The sequence below is a fragment of the Prinia subflava genome, chromosome 6 (genome assembly GCF_021018805.1).
Source record: "Prinia subflava isolate CZ2003 ecotype Zambia chromosome 6, Cam_Psub_1.2, whole genome shotgun sequence".
Taxonomy (NCBI): Eukaryota; Metazoa; Chordata; class Aves; order Passeriformes; family Cisticolidae; genus Prinia; species Prinia subflava.
Window position 1 is genome coordinate 22,318,326 of NC_086252.1, and position 18,837 is coordinate 22,337,162.

Below are 18,837 nucleotides of genomic sequence, written 5' to 3' on the forward strand. Positions count from 1 at the left end.
TGCATCTCGAAGCAAAGCTCTGGGTTAAAACTGTTGTTCAGTTATTGGAGATGAAAACAAGGGGTGATTAGGGAGGCAGGCAGATGCCAAAAATAGAGTTCTGAGTGCTACTGAAGAAATGTACCATCTTTGCAGATGCATTGGCAGCTCTGAGACTCCAGTGAATGTTTTACCAAAGCCCTGATAGTTTTATTTGAAAGACAAATCAGTGGAAGACAACTCCTGATGACAGAAAATAAACTTGTATTTGGGAGAAAAGGAATGATATTTCAAAACTTGATACAGTAGTCATGTTACTTTATTTTTTGCATCTAGGCCTGAAGTTGTGTTGTTAGCCCTGATCTGTATTAGTATTTATATCAGTAATTCCAAGTTTGTTAAGTATTAATGCTGTCTGGTGCAATGCAGTTTTTAAAGATGGTTTTTGTCATCTGGTGTAAATTGCCCAGTAGATGAAATAAAGAAAGGAAGTGTGATTTACTATAATAGTAATTGTTATCACAATGATGTTTTGCAGGCATATGTTTGGAATAATAATGTTTATGTAAAAGCCTCACCAACAGCAGAAGCTGTGCAAATCACTCAAAATGGAGAAGAAAATAAAATTTTCAATGGAATACCAGACTGGGTTTATGAAGGTAACTACATCAAGCAAGTTTTACTTTGCATTATTATGTGAAAACTTTGGGTTATTATAATATTATCTCACTCCTTACCACTGAAAAATTGAAATTAATCAAAATCTGTATTTTAAAAGAAACACGCATCCTTATCTGGGCTTAATACCTGGCTAGTGTGAGGATCTAAGAATATGTATGAGTTTGCCTAGTTTGCATTGTGTCACTGGAAATTTGGTGTGAATTACCTTCAGATGACAGATTACAAGCATTGATCTAATGTCTCATTTCAAAACCCCAACAAACAGTCTGCATTTTAGTATCTGAACTTCAATTTTTTAAAAAAAAAGCCTGTTAGAAACTAATGAGAACGGCACCTGGGGTAGAGGAGCCAACTTACCAATTATAACTTAAATACATTTGCATCTCTTTCAGAGGAAATGTTTGGCACCCATTCTGCTCTGTGGTGGTCTCCAAATGGCAAGTTTTTGGCATATGCATCCTTTAATGATACAGAAGTTCCTCTGATAGAGTATTCCTTCTATTCTGAGGACACCTTGCAGTACCCAAAGACCATTAAAATCCCGTATCCCAAGGTCTGTGTTGTTTATTAAACATGTTTGTTCTGTAGTTTCATTAAGAGAGTAGTCTCGTTTAATCAGTTCCTGCTAATGAAAATATTGTCTGTCTCTCCTCAACAGCTTGCTGTGATTACTCTTTCTGAAGTCAACAGCATCTGGCAATGTTAAAGTATTTTATTATCTCCAGGGGAAAGAAAAAAGAGGAAAAAAAGTATGATTTAAGGTTTTGTTGTTTCACCATAAAATTTGGAGGTAGTGAGTAGACAGTGAGATAAAAAAGCTCTCAGGAAGTCAAGTTGGTACAAAGCATTAGGCAGATGTACATTAGATTAGGGTTGTGCATGGTATTGATAATGGAATCTTCTTCAGCCAATCAATATTTTCAGTTTCCTGTATTGAGAAGAAGAGGAGGAATCTGCTAAAGGAGGTTCTTTGCCCACACCTTAAGCTCTCCCAGTTTTAGCTGTGAGAGCGAAACCTTCAGTGGAAGGAACTCCTCCTCCTTCCCTCTCCTCTCCCTGTGACTTTATGCCCACTGCTCATGGCACAGTTGGCATGGGCTGAATGGGGTGAGCGAGTGCAGAGTGCTCTAGTGGGTTCCTCCATGTGCTCCGTGTGGGGACGGTTTCATATTTAATACAAGACTTACCTGTTATTTGATGTTATACAGGATTTTGGTTTACCTGAGCAATGCACTTTAGAGGTGAAGCAATTACAATTGGCACTTAGAGTACAACAATTGCACTACCCCTGCTGGGTGTCAATACAAGCATGTTCTCATGGCTGGCACCCATGATAGGCTCACCACCATTGTGCTGGGCATCCCCATTGCTGGGAAGGAATAGATGGCTTGAAATCATCTCAAGCCCATCATTTTAGTTCTTTCTGTTCAATCCTGGGGTTTTATACTCTGTGTTGGCTTAAGGCATCAACATGCCCCACCTCAATCCATGAAGGTCTGGCCATTCACTCTTGATTAACAGGGCAGGACAGATGATACAGCAAGCTTATTGCTCATCTGGTACAGCTGCCTGGTGGGAAAACTGCCCTCTGTGTGCCAAGCTCAGCGTTCTCTGCACAGCCATGCTCACTCCCTGCCCTCCCCAGAGGTGGTGGAGCACACGGCCTGTGCTGGGAGCCTCCCCCAGAGCAGTCACTGACAGCTGCAGATGCCCATCCTCAGCCTGGCCCTGAGAAGAGACAAGGGTGCAGAATGAATTGCCAGTCTAAATGACACACTTTATTACAAACCCCTTTTGTCTGGAATAATGCTGACTTCTGGAGGTGGATCAAGGGTAGCTCCCTAAGTGTTACTGTGAGGACTTGGCTGGTAGACTCCAAGAGCAGCAGCCCTCTCTGACACAGCTCCTCTGCTGTCAGCAGCGTTACACTGGAGACACTGGAGTACATGCTGCAGTCACAGCTTTGATTGTGATACAGGCAGCTGTGATATGATTAGCTAGGGTAAGGTACTGCTTCCATGGAGAAGCACTTTCCTGTGTGTAAGCAATGGATTTCATTCTCTGCTAGGTATCACATGTGGCATGTAGGATGGGATCAGGCCAAATACAGCAAGCCCTGTGATTGTTTCTAAATGCAGTGGTCTTTCTTATCTAGAAATGCATAACTAACACTTCTGTGTGAAAAATACAAAGGATAATTTATGTATCAGTCATAAAACTCCATTTAGGAATTTGTCTTTTCACATGTTTACCTTTCTGTCTGTAATAACTTACTCATCTATAATTTCAAACACTTCACCAAGAATATTCTCTCTTCAAAAGTACAATGAAAAATTTTATTTTTAGGCAGGAGCTACAAATCCAACTGTGCAACTCTTTATCATGGATACCACATCACTTTCAGAAATCAAACCTGTTAAAATTTCTCCACCTGCAGAAATAGCATCAAGGTGAGAAATTTTGGTTAAATATTTGATATTTGATTGTTTCTTTTGATGGGAGAGGAGGAGCTTTTATGTGTGACCTCCCTGTATTCAATATATGGCAGTTTTTCCCTGTAATGTGGCTCTGGTAGCAACAAGATTTACCAGAGAAAATCTGCACAGAGATTATCCTCCTAGTGATTATATATAGATGGCATATTCCATGTATGTTATATTCAGAATGTGACAAGTTCTTGGCTCATCACATTCAGTGGAGTCTAACTATGGTGAAGTCATTTCACAGTACAACTTTAATATGAGCAAGTTTTCGTATAATCAAATTATAATATATGTATTTCAATTCACTGGGGGGGGAAAACCCAACAAAACAAAACCTTAATGGTAAGTGAAGATTTGATTTCATTGGAAGCAGACTCCTTGCTAAGGCAAGGTATCGTGGTTGTCTTCAGATTTAGACTTAAAATGTTTGTTTTCTTTGGGAAGATGGTGAAAATCAGCACCTCTCAGAGTAAATGGAAAATTGTATTCCTCAAAATGCCACTGGAAATGCACAACATGATATAAATGTATTTTGTAAAGATCAGCTACATCAATTTAAAGTGCATGCACACAATTTGGTATCCCAGATCTTGGGGTTTGTTTTTTTTCTTTTTAACAGTATTGTGGAAATGTTTTAGAGCTTTGCACTTACAAACATGATGGGTATGAAAGCATAGGTTATATTGATAAACCAGAAAAAAACAAAGGTCTGTTAGCTTATGAATAAAACCAGCATTTTATACGTGGGGGCCAAAAAGCCATAACTGGAAAATCAGTGCTCTTCCTTTTCAGTCCTCACCACAGTGAAACATCCATGTGTTCACAGAGATGCAAGTTCTTATGAATATGTTGTTCTTTATCCTTCCCTTACAGTCACACTGCAATAGCTGCATGTTAGATAGCTGTCGTGCCTTGTTTTCCTCCAGAATCCCAGTGCTTCAGAATCAAAACCCCTTCACATTTTGCTCAGTATTGATTAAGATCTCTGCTGCCTTAGAGGGTTTTTTTACCTTTTTTTAATACCTTCTGGAAGTTGATGTGAGGAGAATAACCATCAGCTACCTTCCAGCCTCGTACCCATCTGGCTAACAGAGGTGTGAGTTAGATGCAGTTCATCCATTTTTAAATTAATTTGGCACTCTGTTAGTCAGGATTAATACAAATATAGATCTTGACTGATGAGTTCAAGGATGAAAATTCACTCCTCCCAGTGGCTGACCCAAATAATGGTGTCACCATATGCATCCTGCAGAAGGTGAGGTGGCCAGAACTAGTCTTGGGGAACTTTGCAAGAGCAAAGGTACATGAGTAGGGAAAGGTGAGCAATGTGCTGTGTTGCTGCTGGGTAGGTTTTTTTTCTGGAAGCACAAAGTATTGAATATTTACATTGTATTTATATATATACACCACTGTATGACAGGAAATGTTAGTTTTTGTTATGGAAAATTCTATTTTTACTTCCATGGAGCTAAATTTTGAGCAAAATTAAGTTTGAGTTGGTGGCGTACCTCCCTCCACCCGCCTGTTTGAGGATGCTGAGGGGCAGTGCCTCAGCAAATGGTTGCCTGTTACAGCATTCTCCAGAGCTTGGATGAGCACCAATTTTACCCCCACATATGAAGGGGGCACAGCATACTTATGTTGCAGAGCAAGAGTTTTATTTGTCAAGAAAAACTGCCAGAATCTGGAATGGCAGTGCTTTGCCACGTGATGGTACTTGAAACTGAAACCTGGCACTCTGCATGAATGACCAGCATGAAATCCATCCAGCATTTAAACACTGGCACCGTGGATACAGGGGACTCCTGTTAGCCAACAGGAGGGTGAAGGGAATGGATCCTTCTTGTCTGAAATGATCTGTCCTAAAATAAGCTGACTTCTGAATAGAGTAGTTGCAGAGTATCCCTTTTCAGCAACAAATGAGGAAGGGCAGTGCAAAACTTTACTTATATATTTACATTATACTTAATATATATATTTACTTATAACAATACTTTATACTTAATTGCAGCTTAGTTAACCTTTTGTGTGTTGTTGAATACTGAAGATGCATTCCCACTTTCACAGGGGATATTTATTATAATAGCTCAAAAAATAATATTTTAGGGTTTTTTCCTTGTAATGTCCATCTTGTCTCATTCATGATTTACAGTCACTAGAATTGTTAACATCTCTCACTTTGAAGCAATGAAAAATGTGGGACTAATTCCCCTTATACAACACAAGTGAAACCACTATTATAGGTACAGGAAGAATGTCGTTTTCCTTTTTCTATTTTTTTACAAACAAGCTCCTACAGACTCAATGGCAGTAGCAATTAAATGACCTGCTGACATCCCAGTCTAATATAAATGCAGAAATAGACCTTTTCCAAACATGATTTTGAGACTGTAATCTAGAAATAAATCTGGAGGTTTTTGATAAGCAGCTGACATATTTTTAATCCATCCACACTAATTGTAGTGTTTCCCTCCCCAAACTGCAGTGATCAGAAAGATACTCTTACCACAAAACTTCCCACACATTTTTGTTAACTAACTTTGGGGGAAAAGGGAACATGAACTTGGAACTAAGTCAAATGTGCAAATTTCGGTTAAAAATGTATACTTGCTTTGGAGGGGAAGTTTGTTTTATTTTAGTTCATAAGGCTTCAAGGAGATAGAAGAGATCTAAAATAAGAAAAGACAGTACATCTGACAGATCGTTATGGTAAACAAAGCCACTAAATTTTATGTGGTGCATTTTTAAAATTAATATACACGAATATTCATGAAATTTTTTTCTCATACTTTATTCCTCATGTCAACTGGGTGGCATTCTGAAGATGAAAGTAAAATATTCAAGTAATAATATCTGGTTTTGCTGTGATCTCTCTCTCCACTGTAACTAATGGAAATAACAACTAAATTGAACAAAAGTATGTATCCCTCAGAAAATAATTAAAAGCAATCAACTTCAGGCAGCTAAGGATAAAATTCCTTAATCTAAGGCATATACAACTTAATATTCAGAAGAATTTCCTCTACTCTAGATGCACACAGTACAAGATTTATGAACAGCCTGGAGTAACTATTATTTTATGCATTAGAGAATAGCTGCTAAAATTTAATTGCAGTCTTTCTGGAAGTGGGTTTGTACAAGCCATCTAATTCTTTATTGTGTCTCTGAAAATAACCAAGGCATCTACTAGCAGCAAAAACAATTGATGAAAAAATGGCTCAATTACATTTACATCATTGTTTATTGTTGAAGAGTAGATTGAAATGAAAATAGCCAGATGAGTCTCATTCAGTGAATTGCTGAATGCAATTGTATGGTATGCTATTATAGAGAGGATTTTAAACATCTTATGTTGTTGCTGTTTTCAGGGATCATTATTTGAGTGTTGTAACATGGGTGACAGATGAAAGGATTTGTCTGCAGTGGCTCAGAAGAATTCAGAATTTTTCAGTCCTCACAGTCTGTGACTTTGAAAATGCTACTTGGTCATGTCCAAAGGTAAGAAAAATTAGGTGGGAGAGTTGCAATGGGAAATTAATCTAGAAAGGAGTAGAGTATATCTGTATGTTTATCGTTGTAGAAATAAAGCCTGATGCAAAATAAGCATAATTGTTGTGGGCTTGTTTGTTTTTCTCGTTCTTAGGAAAAACAACTTACTGAAGAAAGTAAAACTGGCTGGATTGGCAGAGTGAGTGTTCAATTTCTTAAACTCCTACATGCTAAATTCTGGTAATTGTGAAAATTTTATATGAGCCTGTTGTATTTTGCAGTGCCTCTTGTGTGTAGGTCCAATCTTCTCAATTGATGCGTTTTACATGTACAGGAAAAAATTATCTCAAATGTCACACCACGCCTGGGGTTAAGCTTTTTTTTTTGTGGGTAATGGGTTCTGAACTCCCAGGCTAGGCTGGCAGGGCAGTATGGCTAGAGCTCTAATCATGCCCTCTCTGACCTGTGCCTCTCGTTGACAGGACAAGAGGTGATGGCTTTAAAATTAGAGAGTAGGTTCAGATTGGGTGCTAGACAGAAATTCTTCACTGTGAGGGCGGTGAGGCACTGGAAGAGGTTTCCCAGAGAAGCTGTGGATACCCCATCCCTGGGAGTGTTCCAGACCGTGTTGGAGGGGATTTTGAGCACCCTGGTCTAGTACAAGGTGTCCCTGCCCATGGCAGGGGATTTAGAATGAGATGAACTTCAAGGGTGCTTCCAACCCACAGCATTCTACAATTCTGATATTTTATGTTCAGCTAACCAAAAGCACAGCGCCCTTTACGGAGTCCTTTCAACTTCTGGCCTGCTGCTTTTGTAGCAGTATGTAGGGGGGAAATGCAGGAGCCCAGATTCAGAATTCCCTTTGTTCTGGGATGTTGCCAGCTATGCTGGTTTACCTGCTTTCTAGTCTTCCTGCTACCTCCAGAAAGATCTTGGGAATAAAATGTATTAAGAAGTGTATTCTGTCACCTTTGAATCATATTGGAATAAAGGTATAGAGGACAAAAGTAATTTTTCATGCATCAGGTTGCAACAAACCATTCCAGGTTTTAACTGGGGCTACTTATTTATCTATTTTTCCCTCACATGAAATATCCACTGAAGAGAAGCGAGGATAAGATGCATGTAACTGGCCAGATTAAAATTTTCATGCTCTTCTGCCAAAGCAGCCGCTGCTGTCTGGATGATGCTTTCCAAGCTGCCTCTCAGTCCTTTTGTACATGGTAGAGAGTAGGCACCTAATGAACTACACAGAAGATCTGGGGGAAGTGAAGCAGAGATGCAAAAGTTCAGATTTGGAGGGAGAAGTGAGTTTCAGAGCTTTTGATGAGAACACAGAGTACACTTTCCACTCCCGCATTTTCCACACACTGATTATGCTTTAGTCACTAATTCACTTTTGAAGTCAAAAATGAAAGTTTAAAGAAATGCAAAGAGGGAGGCAACAGCAGGGATGAAATCATCCGCAGTATGAAGATGAGAGATCAACCCACCTGCTGTCAAATTTGATATGGGAAGGAAGGCCTTAACGCTGACACATTTTGCTTCTCTGCAGCAAAGGCTTCACAATTAGACAATGTGATGATCAAGCTGCAGACTTTGTAAACAGTTGTGCAAAATGAGAGGGCAAAATGCAAGTCTGTGCCACTAAACTAGGTTGTTGGTTTTTTGTTTCTTTTAAAGAGACAACCCACTTCTTAGGAGCTGTTGGAAGAAATGATAATCTCACTGTACGATTCTTGGGTTTGAGAAAGAAATAGGGAGTAGGGAAGATTAAAGAGGGGATAGGATGGGTATATTTATTCCTTTTATTTTCACCTTCTTAGGGATGATAAAATGATATTTGACTGATAAGGAATTTTTTTATACATTTGCAAGATGTATATATGCACATGCATATGTATAGACAAATTTAAGTGTATTATCTATGTGTGTAGAACACAGACATATAGTCCTGTCTTTGTATCTATTATGTTTTTTATGGTTTTTTGGGGGCAGGACTTTTTAGGTTTTTTGTTGTTGGGCTTGGTTTTTTGTTTTTTATTTTTTTTAATAGAAATGAAATTATGTTTATGAAGAATGCTCAGAAAAGCCTGCATTTCTGTATAAAGCTTCCAGGTCATCAGCTGTTAGAGCTTGCCAGTTGAGTTAAAAGAAAGTCACACTTTGAAAAATAGGGGAAAAGCTAGCAAAATATCTGCCAGATTACTTTTTGCAAAAATACTGCTTTGGAACAAGGAGAGGTTATTTGGAGCACATGGTTAGAAAGACTTAATTTCTGTCATTGCTTTCCGAATGACCGGAGGCAAATCACTTCAGCTTTGTTTCACCATTTCAAAATGGGTACAACATCTCCTAGGCAGTCACATTGTGTCAGTTGCCTAATTAGCATTTAGATCCTTTGGGCATTTATCAAAGAAATAAGTTTTATTTCATTCAGCTCAATTTTATTCCTCTTTTTTTTTTTCTACCATATGTAGCACATTCAAATGGCAAAGAAATTGATTCATTTCTGTCACTCTCAATTGATAAATGGATAATTCCTTCATGAAAATATTATTCCAGTTTGAGTTCTCTGTCACTCTGTAATCACCTACTTACTAGCAAAATTTCCTCTTGGAAAGCAGCTTGTGTTTTTCTGAATAGAACAGGACATTTTTCACTGTTAAGCTAAAAAAGAAATTGAGTTCAAAGAATTTGTTCACAAATATGTGTTTTAAAATGGGAAATCCAAGAAAATCGTGAATTTGCAAACTTTACATTTTTATAGGTTATAGCTGCATTGGATGGAATAAAACAGTGTCTTTGAAAGTAGATAAATACATTGTTTCCTAAAATTGTAGACAGCTAAGACCACTGAAAGTACTTCACCTGCTATGGGGGGGATGGGGGGGGAGTGGATGGATCACTGCCAGGACTAATACTCAGGAAATTCTGCTGCTTAAGGAGCAGGAAAATGTTTCAAGTGTGTTTATTTTAGGAGCGATGGCTATAGGTTCTACCTACTAAGTCAGAAGGCAAAAGTGTTTGCAGTACATTCATCGATGCCTTGTTGCAAGCATTGAGACTCCTGGTTAGAGATATTAAAACCTAAATTTATTGCTTTGGATCTGGAGTTTTGTTTTTTGCTGTAATAGACATCTCTCTTATGTTCAAGTTTCAGCCATCTGTCCCTCACTTTGCACCCGACAATGCTTCCTACTACAAAGTCTTCAGCGACACAGCAGGTTACAAGCACATCCACTACATAAACAGCTCACAGGTGAGGAGTATTGGGACAGCCACTGCTGCCTGGTGTTTCTCCTGGTGAGCAAGGATTTCATCTTCTACTTTTTGCCTTGCCTTTTCCCCTGCTCCAGGCTCCAGTAGCTGTTACTTCAGGGAAATGGGAAGTAATCAGCATAGAAGCTGTAACCAATGAATTTTTGTAAGTATCTGTAAATAAGGTACCTCTGCCTGTCATAAGGGCTGGAAACAAGGGTCTAAGCAAGCACGGAGAGAGTACAGGGAGAAGGTGTCATTTAACTTACCAAAAATCTGATTTAAACATGTCAGATAAAATTTTTAAATATTATACTGTAAATATTTTACTAAAATCAGTATGTATTGCTTTTATAGATACTACATCAGCAACGAAAATCGTGAAATGCCAGGAGGAAGAAATCTTTATAAGTAAGAGGTTCTTTTTTCTGCAATATGAGTAAAATTGTTCTTAATGGAAAAGAGAAACTTTAAGAAAAAGCATTGAAAACTTAAAGATTCAGATGCTCAGCCTAAGGTGGCATCTTCTTTAGGACATTTATTGAAAATCTGTGTAAGAGTATAAACTGCAAAAATAATGGAAATATTTTTCTATAAATTCAGTTAATAAAGGGAAATTGTGAGGAGGATCAACCAATCCTCAGGCAAAAAAACCCCTAAAATTAACCCTCATGCTTTTTTTTTTATATTACTATAATTTCAGTTTTATTTGAACTCAAAAGTTGAAAGTCTGTTTTCTCTAGTTTTTGAATCAGTTTCTATCACTTCCAAATTTTAACATTTTTCATTCAGCCATCTTATTTAAAAAGCATATACTGGTTTAGCATAGCTTAAAAAAATTATCTCTGAGATGAAGCTCATTTACTTTGCAGAGTGCTCTTGGAAAGCAGTCCAAAATCTACTAAATGTGTTAGCTGTAATCTGGATCGAGAAAGATGCCAGTATTATTCTGTGTCCTTCAGCAAAGACACACAGTATTATCAGCTAAATTGTCTTGGTGAGTATACCCCAAATTAATTGACATAAACATGACTCACTGATTAGCTGGGTGGTGAAGTTCACTTCGTCAGGATCTTGATATGTACTGTGTAACAATGATATGTGTTGATAACATTGGATAAATGTATTGGCAGTGGAAAAACATAATGCCTCCTAGGCTCAAAAGTACCTTGACAAAAACTACTAGGATAAAACTTGTTAGTTCTATCTGTCAGTGGACCTGAAAGAGCTGAAAAACACTCCTGTCCCACTGTGTGTCTCCTCGAGAGATGCATGGGAAGCTCTGCCTGCAGAAGGAATTTGGAGGCTCTGAAAGTGTGACAAGCAACAGACTGGGTAAAGAGCAGTGCTTTGGATATGAGAATAAAATTAAGATAGTGCTGGTCAGGGAAAAAATCCAAGTGATGTAACCATGAGGTAGTCAGTGGGACTGTAGTCTGTCTCTGACCTGTAAGTGCTCCTGCTAGATCGTACAAGGGTTAAATTAATCAGAGGGTGGGAAAAATAAAATCGTCTCCAAAAGTACTTTCAGTTGAAGTGTATGCTGTTTTTTTAGTATGCCAAGATCTTCCTTAATCCCTGGGGCAGAAGAGCAGACAGGAATTTTCTGTCAGATTGTAAAAATGGTTGAAGACAACTGCTGTGGTCCTTGTGACAAGGCTTCCTGATGGCCAAACCATTGTCCACAGCCAAGGCATAGGCTTTGCTAAAGAGTGGAAATTCCATTCTTCAGTACCTCACAGTCATTTGGTTCATCTCTGAGACAGTCTGAACATTTTGTGGGATCCTGTGGCTTGAATTTGGGCCCTGCTAACCTAAAATTTAGCTTGAGTAGACTGGAGGGAAACAAGTTCTGAGCTTTAATGTTTCACCCGTTTCCAATTACTTTATGAGGGTTGCGTTTCAAGCCAGCATGCAAACATGAAGGTTTTGTGCCCTGTTAACAGGTCCTGGCCTGCCCAAGTCTACTCTGCACAAAAGCACTGATGATGAAGGTATGGCATGGGCTTTAATTTATGTCAAGCCAGAAAATCTGCACTGTACATTTATTCTAATTTTGTTCTCATTACATAGTGTAATAATAAAAATGTCAGTTATAAAGGGTAAATTTAATTTCAAATAATTGTCAGAAGAATAAGTTCTATACCTTGACATACGTTTATTCAGAGTTTATTTAACATTATTTTACACTGGGCTAGAAAACAGTAAGTAGTGTATGATTTATTTATTGAATAATTTTTCAGTTTTTCTCAAATAGTATTTAGATGAAAAACAGGGTGAAAAGAACTGAAGGAAAACTGTATTGTAAACATTTTGAATCTGAGAGGAAAAACAAAAACTGCAATATAAGTTGTCGTCATCTCAGGTTTAATATTTAAAGTGGTTCGTAATTAAAGAGCGGTGCATTTGAAAAAAAATGTGTTTAGTCTTTGAATCTTACTTACTCTGTTATTTAGTTCTCAGATACTTGGAAGATAACACTGAACTGGAAAATTCATTGAAAGATATTGAGATGCCTTCAAAAAAATTGGATGTCCTTAGTATAGGTGGACACAGTAAGTTCAAAAACATCTTTTACCTTTCCCCTCCCACCCTCCTCCTTTTCACCAAGTGATTCAAGGTCTTCTGCTGAGGAGCATGACAGGACAGATGGGTCTAATGGAAATTCTTGCAGTTATTCAGAACGCAGAGGCAAGATGATTTTTTTTTGGACCTTTCCAAATATTCTTGGTTATTTTCTGAAATCCCAAAATGTTCTTGTCTAAAATGTATTTTTTCCACTATCACACTACGTGTGATAGCTTCACGTTTTCATGATGCAGGGGCTTAACTCTTTTTTCCTTTAAAATAAACTGGAAACCAGAAGTCTCTACCAATGCATTAGAAAAATAAGAAAAATTAGGTTGGGGCACAAACTCAAAGCACTTTAACATTCTTAAATTACATTATAAATTCAAGCAGGTCTTTCTGATTTACAGGTGCAAGTCCTCTTGGTTTGTGTTAGCAGGTTAGGAGAGTGGACAAGTTCAGTTACTATGAAAAAGCAGACACAGTCTAAATGAAAAATCTTCAGAAAACATTTAAGCAACAATTCAACACTATCACCTTTGACTTCGTGGGGGGGAATTGAATAGATTGAATAGATTTGGATTGAATAGTCATTCTTGAAAGCAGAGTCACGCTCCAGGACTGCATAAGCTTCTATACAGACTAGGACAAAATGCTAGAAAATGAACTGTTAATGCTTTCTGAATTGTGCCCCTTAGAATTTGTGTAGAGGAGTGTTCTTGGTGTGCTCTTAGGCTGAGCAACATCAGAGAGCCCAGCAGTGGGAGGTCTGGTACCAATCTAAAACTGTTCTTGCTCCAGCCTTTGCTCCCAGCTTTTCTCTTCATGACAAACTTCCTGCAGATAAAATGAGCAGATACTCTTAAGGGAATTCCATTTTACAAACTGTGTTGAGTTAGGTCAGTCATTGCTAACTGTTCTTTTTGATGCCTCCCTTCTTTCACTGTTACCTTATTTATATAATAACTCTCTTTATCTTTGTTTTTTCTGTCTTTTATTTCTGTCACATTTTTACTAGGGCTAAAGATGAAATCCTCCAGGCAAGATGGAGATTTAAAGATGTTCTTCATGCTATCAGTTGTATATTCATATTTTTTTTATTCCTCTTTGTTCTTACTACTTCATGTCTTCAGGGTAAAAGCTTTTGGGTAAGGGGAATCTATTTTTAATATCAAAAATAGGAGAAGCAAATCCATTTATGTAGTCCTGCTTAAGGTTTCAAGTCTGCTCAGAAATCCATGTAGGTTATTAGAGAAGAAATCCAGTCCTATGAATATAGAGTATGCAAAAGTTAAAATTAGTATTTTAATGTGTTAAATTTAGATTGTTTATGTTTCAGCGTTCCCATGTCTTGCATTTTTATATCTGGGCAAATTTCTGTAAGACTTGCACTCTGACTATTACTTCAGTGCAGTCCATCAGCATTGCAGCCTCAGTTCTCTTAAAATTCATGAGCAAACAATTGAGCCATTCAGTTTGCAAAACTTACAGGGTGTGCCTTTAAAATGCTCAGCTCACAGCCAACGTGGGTAGGACGAATAACATGAATGGAACTGGAATCAATATTGCTTCAAAAATAATAGATACTTGGATATGTTTCTGGGATGCTTTACAAACTGTCAAGCAAAGTCTATCTGGCAAGTTCAAAATAATATAGAATTTCTTTACTCTGCTGGGAGAGAAATTTTATTTTTGAGCCTGTGTTAGATTTACCACTGTAGAGACATAACAAGTTTCACATGTAAGCTTAGAATAATGTCATGAGACGACATGTTGAGTCCCCAGATTTTATTACTTTCTGCTAATTTAACTGTAAAACATTGTGAAAAAAAGACTAGATTACCTAGCAACTTCTACATGTATATATTAGGACAGTTCAGATGAAACTGCTCTTTAATTTTTAGGGGGTGGCTCAAATGTGCTCTTGTATGAATTTGTAATGCATGTGAAATAATTTCACTGGAGAACTGACCTAAGTCAAACTCTTTTCACTTTTAGAGCTGTGGTATCAAATGATTCTTCCTCCCCATTTTGATTCATCAGAGAAGTACCCTCTGCTCCTTGATGTGTAAGTTTTCAATCACATGGCAGTGTTGTGTTAATAATCACTTTCATCTACTTCAAATGTTCTTAATAAGGAAACACAAAACTGGCATGTTTTCTAATTACTTCTTGAAGTAGTTTTAAGCTGGAATGAAAAATAGGGGTTTAACCCAGTTGATGGTGGATTGCTGTGCCCTAAGATGATGTAATGCTTAGTGAGCACATACTCTGGTGGTGGCACTGAGGCAGGTACATCCTATGGAATTTCACAGCCAGGAGGTTCATGTTAGCTCAGCTCCTCCTCTGCTCATGACCTGCCTTAGGAGTAGTCTTTGATGACATCGCATTCCAGAATGAAACCTTGAATAAGCCTTGTAGTCTGAACCTGAAGTAGTGTGTGTCACATTGCATTTTTTCTGTGATGTTTGACTGTCAGTCAGGGTTGACAAACAACATCCTCTGGTCAGGATTGCATTTGCTGTGGGTTTTTTTCATAAATACAAGCCCATGAGCATGTGCTGATTGGTCTGGTCTTCCTCAGGCACTTCTGTTCATCCTGGTATGTTTTCTTCTAAATTTTAATTACTGAATTGTAGCTATGCATTAATATAAAAATGTTAAGTTGTTCCTTTTTTACAATATATAAGAAAACTGGCTGTTGGTTGTTAGATACATCTTTATATAATGCAAATTGGTAGCACTTTTTGATGTGACTATTGAACATTTTAATGAGCAGCCAGTGCTCTTGGCTTCTTAAGACTTGTTTTGGTTATGCTACTATTTTTATTGACTTCCCTGGACCTTTGTCAGGATTACCTCTGGTTCACAGTGATCTTATTTTCAGAAATTACTTTGGAAGTATAGGGATCCATAGCTTGAATTAAATTCCCAGCAGTTATTTCTGTTCTTTTAAAAGTGATAAAAGTGGGCCATAGAGCCATAGGAGCCATTCTGCTATTTCTTACTCTGTTCAACAGTGGCTAGGGGAGTGCACTGCACAGAATTTTACCATCAAGGCACTCAGAGTAAGATTTCTTAGTGATCAAGTGCTTCTGAAATAGTTTAAAGTAAAAAGTTAAAATTATAGTTTTGTTTCCTTTTTCTCAGCCTGCATAAGAAATAGTTCAGACTGATGAGACACTGAAAATGCAGAAAATGATATTTTTCATTTTTTCAGTTGAAGGCTATTTATTGATCTCAGACTTAAACCAAATAAATCATGGATGACTGGAGCAGAAATAGTTAGAGACCATCACTTTGAAACTCAGGTGACTAGATATGCCAAAATAAAAGAAAACTTGGCTTGGATTTTTGATAAGCTGCTTAAAGTCAAAATAATGAAGGCTTCTTATTAGAGCAGAAAGGAGTAAAGTGGGGAAAAAAAAAACCCAGTCTGCTTTCTTGATTAACAGCTGAAGTTTTTAAAAAGCATATTGCTTGTAGTGGCACCTTGGAGTCACTCAGTGATGCTTTTCTTGTTTCCTCGGTTTCATTTGAAAGTCTATCCTGTTTTAGAGACCAAAACTTTCAGCAATAATTACATTTCAATTTCTTGATGTGAGACTATGTGGAGAGTAAATGCCTGACTTTTGTGCCTTTTTCCCCCTAGGTATGCAGGACCTTGCAGTCAGAAAGTGGACCAGGTGTTCCGGATCAGCTGGGCCACGTACCTGGCCAGCACGGAGCGCATCATCGTGGCCAGCTTCGACGGCAGGGGCAGCGGCTACCAGGGGGACGCGATCATGCACGCCATCCACCGAAGGCTGGGGACCTATGAAGTGGAAGATCAGATAGCAGCAGCCAGGTGAGCTACAGGGAATGGTCAGCACCCGCTCCTTCTTTTACCTGCTTATTGTGTAGGGGGGGAAAGGTGAAGGCTTCAAATCGTCGTCTGGAAAATATTGGGAAAAAGTAACTGCATTCTGCTTATTTTGTACACTAAAGTGTGTCATTTGTAGGCCAACCATCATTTTATGCTTAAAAAGAGAGCAGAGTTAATGCTGTAATACCAATTAACTGTATCTCTGATTTTGTGGAGATGGTTTTATAGAGATGGTATGTGTCATATTATTAGAAGAACATGCTGCCAAGGAACTTGGAGATGGAAGTTCTACTTCAAGCTTTTTGCAAGTTTCCGTTGTCACAGAATTATGATAAATACTCAGCTTTTAAATGATAGTTTGCGTTCTTCACTTGGTTTATGCTTGTAGAACCTCACTAAAACAATCCCGGTATGGATCTCTCAGAATTGCAGTGAAGTGATCTTACGGGGTTTTCTATGTGGCATTTTAAAATGTTAAGGAGTTTAAACAAAAAGAATTTCACAGTCTTCTTGACTTTTTTTTAGTATGTTAGTTATGTTTAGTATGTTAGTTTGGTATGTTTAGTTATGACTGTATTTACATGTGTTGGTTTGTTCCGTACTGCTGCAATTTGATTTTTGTGCATCTTTTAAAAAAAGACAAGGCAGATAGTAAAATCTAACCTAATACAATACAAATGTCAGTGAATGTGGGTTGAGGAGTTTCCAAGTGTCATATGCACAGATGTTTTTCTGAATTTCCTAAAGACACACTTGCCTGAATCATTGTATGCTTTTCATATGCAGTTGTTATGATGAAGTGGGAAATGCTTATTTGTATGATAGAAAGAGGCAGACTTGATAGGAAAGAGGCACATCTGTAGAATGGCAGATACTTGCTGTCTGTTAAGTGTTTAATTATTCTGTTTGCTTGCAGAAAATTTTCTGAAATGAGCTATGTTGATAAGGACAGAATAGCTATTTGGGGTTGGGTAAGTACTGAAATAATTTTGGCGGGAATACTATTTAGTTTTAACAATTTTTGTTGTGCTGCCATGTGTGTGAGATCGTGTAGTGCTTGATGTGAGCCACCTCTGGGGTCACAGCACAATCCACTACTTGAATTGATGAAGTTCATCATCACCTTCTGCAATCATTCAGGAGCCTTTGTAAGAGAAATTAGGACTACTAGAGAGATTAAAAACCAATTTAAACAGATGCTGCCAAGGTCCTGTGTACAGTATGAACCTGTACTAAAAAGAAAAAAGTCCAAGCATGTATTCAACAGTATTTCTTCAGCTGGATGATTGATTTTAAAAAAGGTGTGAAATTACACTTGAGCCAGCTGTGTGGGATGGTTATCGTGGTATTTGCAACCAGAGGCCAGATTACTCTAACTTGATGCATCTTTAAAACCTGGCACAGCAGATGGAAATATTCAATAGTTTAATACCATATACATACCCCCTCAGTTGCAAAGCTAAGTGTGTACATAGTGTTACTGATTCCAGTGCTGAATTAAATTGTTATCTGAAATTTGGGCACTGCAGGTGACAGGCACCAATTAATAATTTGCTTGCTGGCAATATGATGTTTTAATAGCTTTTCTTCTGGGAGTAAATATCTCTATTAGACAAAGTCACATGTAATGGTATTAACTGTAGTGAAAGGAAAATTCTTTCTGCAGAAATTGATGGTTTTGATGCAGTCCCATCTTAAGTCCTTATAACCCTCAGGATGAATAGTACAAGAGCATTCCTCTTTGGAGCTACGTTGGGATTATGCATCCTGGACACTGAGCCTGTGGGCAAACAGATTTTCTTAATCTCATGAGTTTTTAGATTGTCAGCCTCTCATTGTCAGCCTGGCACTATGTACATGGATTTTGTTTGCCATAGAGTCAGCAGTATTATCTTTACTGTGGCCAGGTTAGGAATTTATACAGTGCATAATTACTAAGTGCATGTGTTACTTTGCCAATCTCATTGGAGGGGCCTAGGAATTGAATTTGGACCAAATATTTAAAACTTTGAAATAAGGTGCAATTCCCTTTGCCTGTAATCTGGTTTTAAGGCAGGAATGAGATCCAGAAATAGCTCTTGTTTTTGAATGTGGGTGGGCACATTTTCCTAAATAACCCATTCAAGCTCTTGAGAGGGCAGGCACTTGGGCGGTCGGTGACAGTGTTTAGGTATCTCGCTGCCTGGATGCTCAAGTGTGTCAGATATTTACTCATCTGTGTATCAGGCTACACTGTGAGTAAATTTTCTGTGCGTAGCAAGGAGAGTGTTGTTGCACAGTTCCTCCCACAGACTCAGCAGATCCTTCACTCCCCAGTCACAGTCTTGCTCCTGACACTTTGGGGGAGAGTTAGGGAGCGAGCTGCCCTAGGCCTGCTCCAAGGGAGCTGTAAATTTTTGGATGCCCTGTTGCAAGTACTCATCAGACACACTGTGGGCCGGAGCTCTGCTTCCGCCCACTCCCCCAGCACGGGAAGGCACACAGTGGTGCAGCAGTGTCCTGTTTCCT

At 38.2% G+C, this 18,837-nt stretch overlaps 1 protein-coding gene across 1 annotated transcript in view; it reads left to right on the forward strand.

The window, feature by feature from the left end:
- DPP4 (dipeptidyl peptidase 4) overlaps nucleotides 1–18,837 on the forward strand; it is a 41,319-nt gene that overhangs the window by 13,131 nt on the left and 9,351 nt on the right. The window contains exons 8-21 of the mRNA XM_063400647.1: nucleotides 518–638; nucleotides 1,053–1,213; nucleotides 3,007–3,110; nucleotides 6,512–6,641; nucleotides 6,787–6,831; nucleotides 9,793–9,897; nucleotides 9,995–10,062; nucleotides 10,254–10,307; nucleotides 10,769–10,893; nucleotides 11,843–11,890; nucleotides 12,353–12,451; nucleotides 14,463–14,532; nucleotides 16,117–16,311; nucleotides 17,246–17,300. Coding sequence (XP_063256717.1) covers nucleotides 518–638; nucleotides 1,053–1,213; nucleotides 3,007–3,110; nucleotides 6,512–6,641; nucleotides 6,787–6,831; nucleotides 9,793–9,897; nucleotides 9,995–10,062; nucleotides 10,254–10,307; nucleotides 10,769–10,893; nucleotides 11,843–11,890; nucleotides 12,353–12,451; nucleotides 14,463–14,532; nucleotides 16,117–16,311; nucleotides 17,246–17,300 — 1,380 coding nt within the window. The remainder of the gene's footprint in view (nucleotides 1–517; nucleotides 639–1,052; nucleotides 1,214–3,006; nucleotides 3,111–6,511; nucleotides 6,642–6,786; nucleotides 6,832–9,792; nucleotides 9,898–9,994; nucleotides 10,063–10,253; nucleotides 10,308–10,768; nucleotides 10,894–11,842; nucleotides 11,891–12,352; nucleotides 12,452–14,462; nucleotides 14,533–16,116; nucleotides 16,312–17,245; nucleotides 17,301–18,837) is intronic.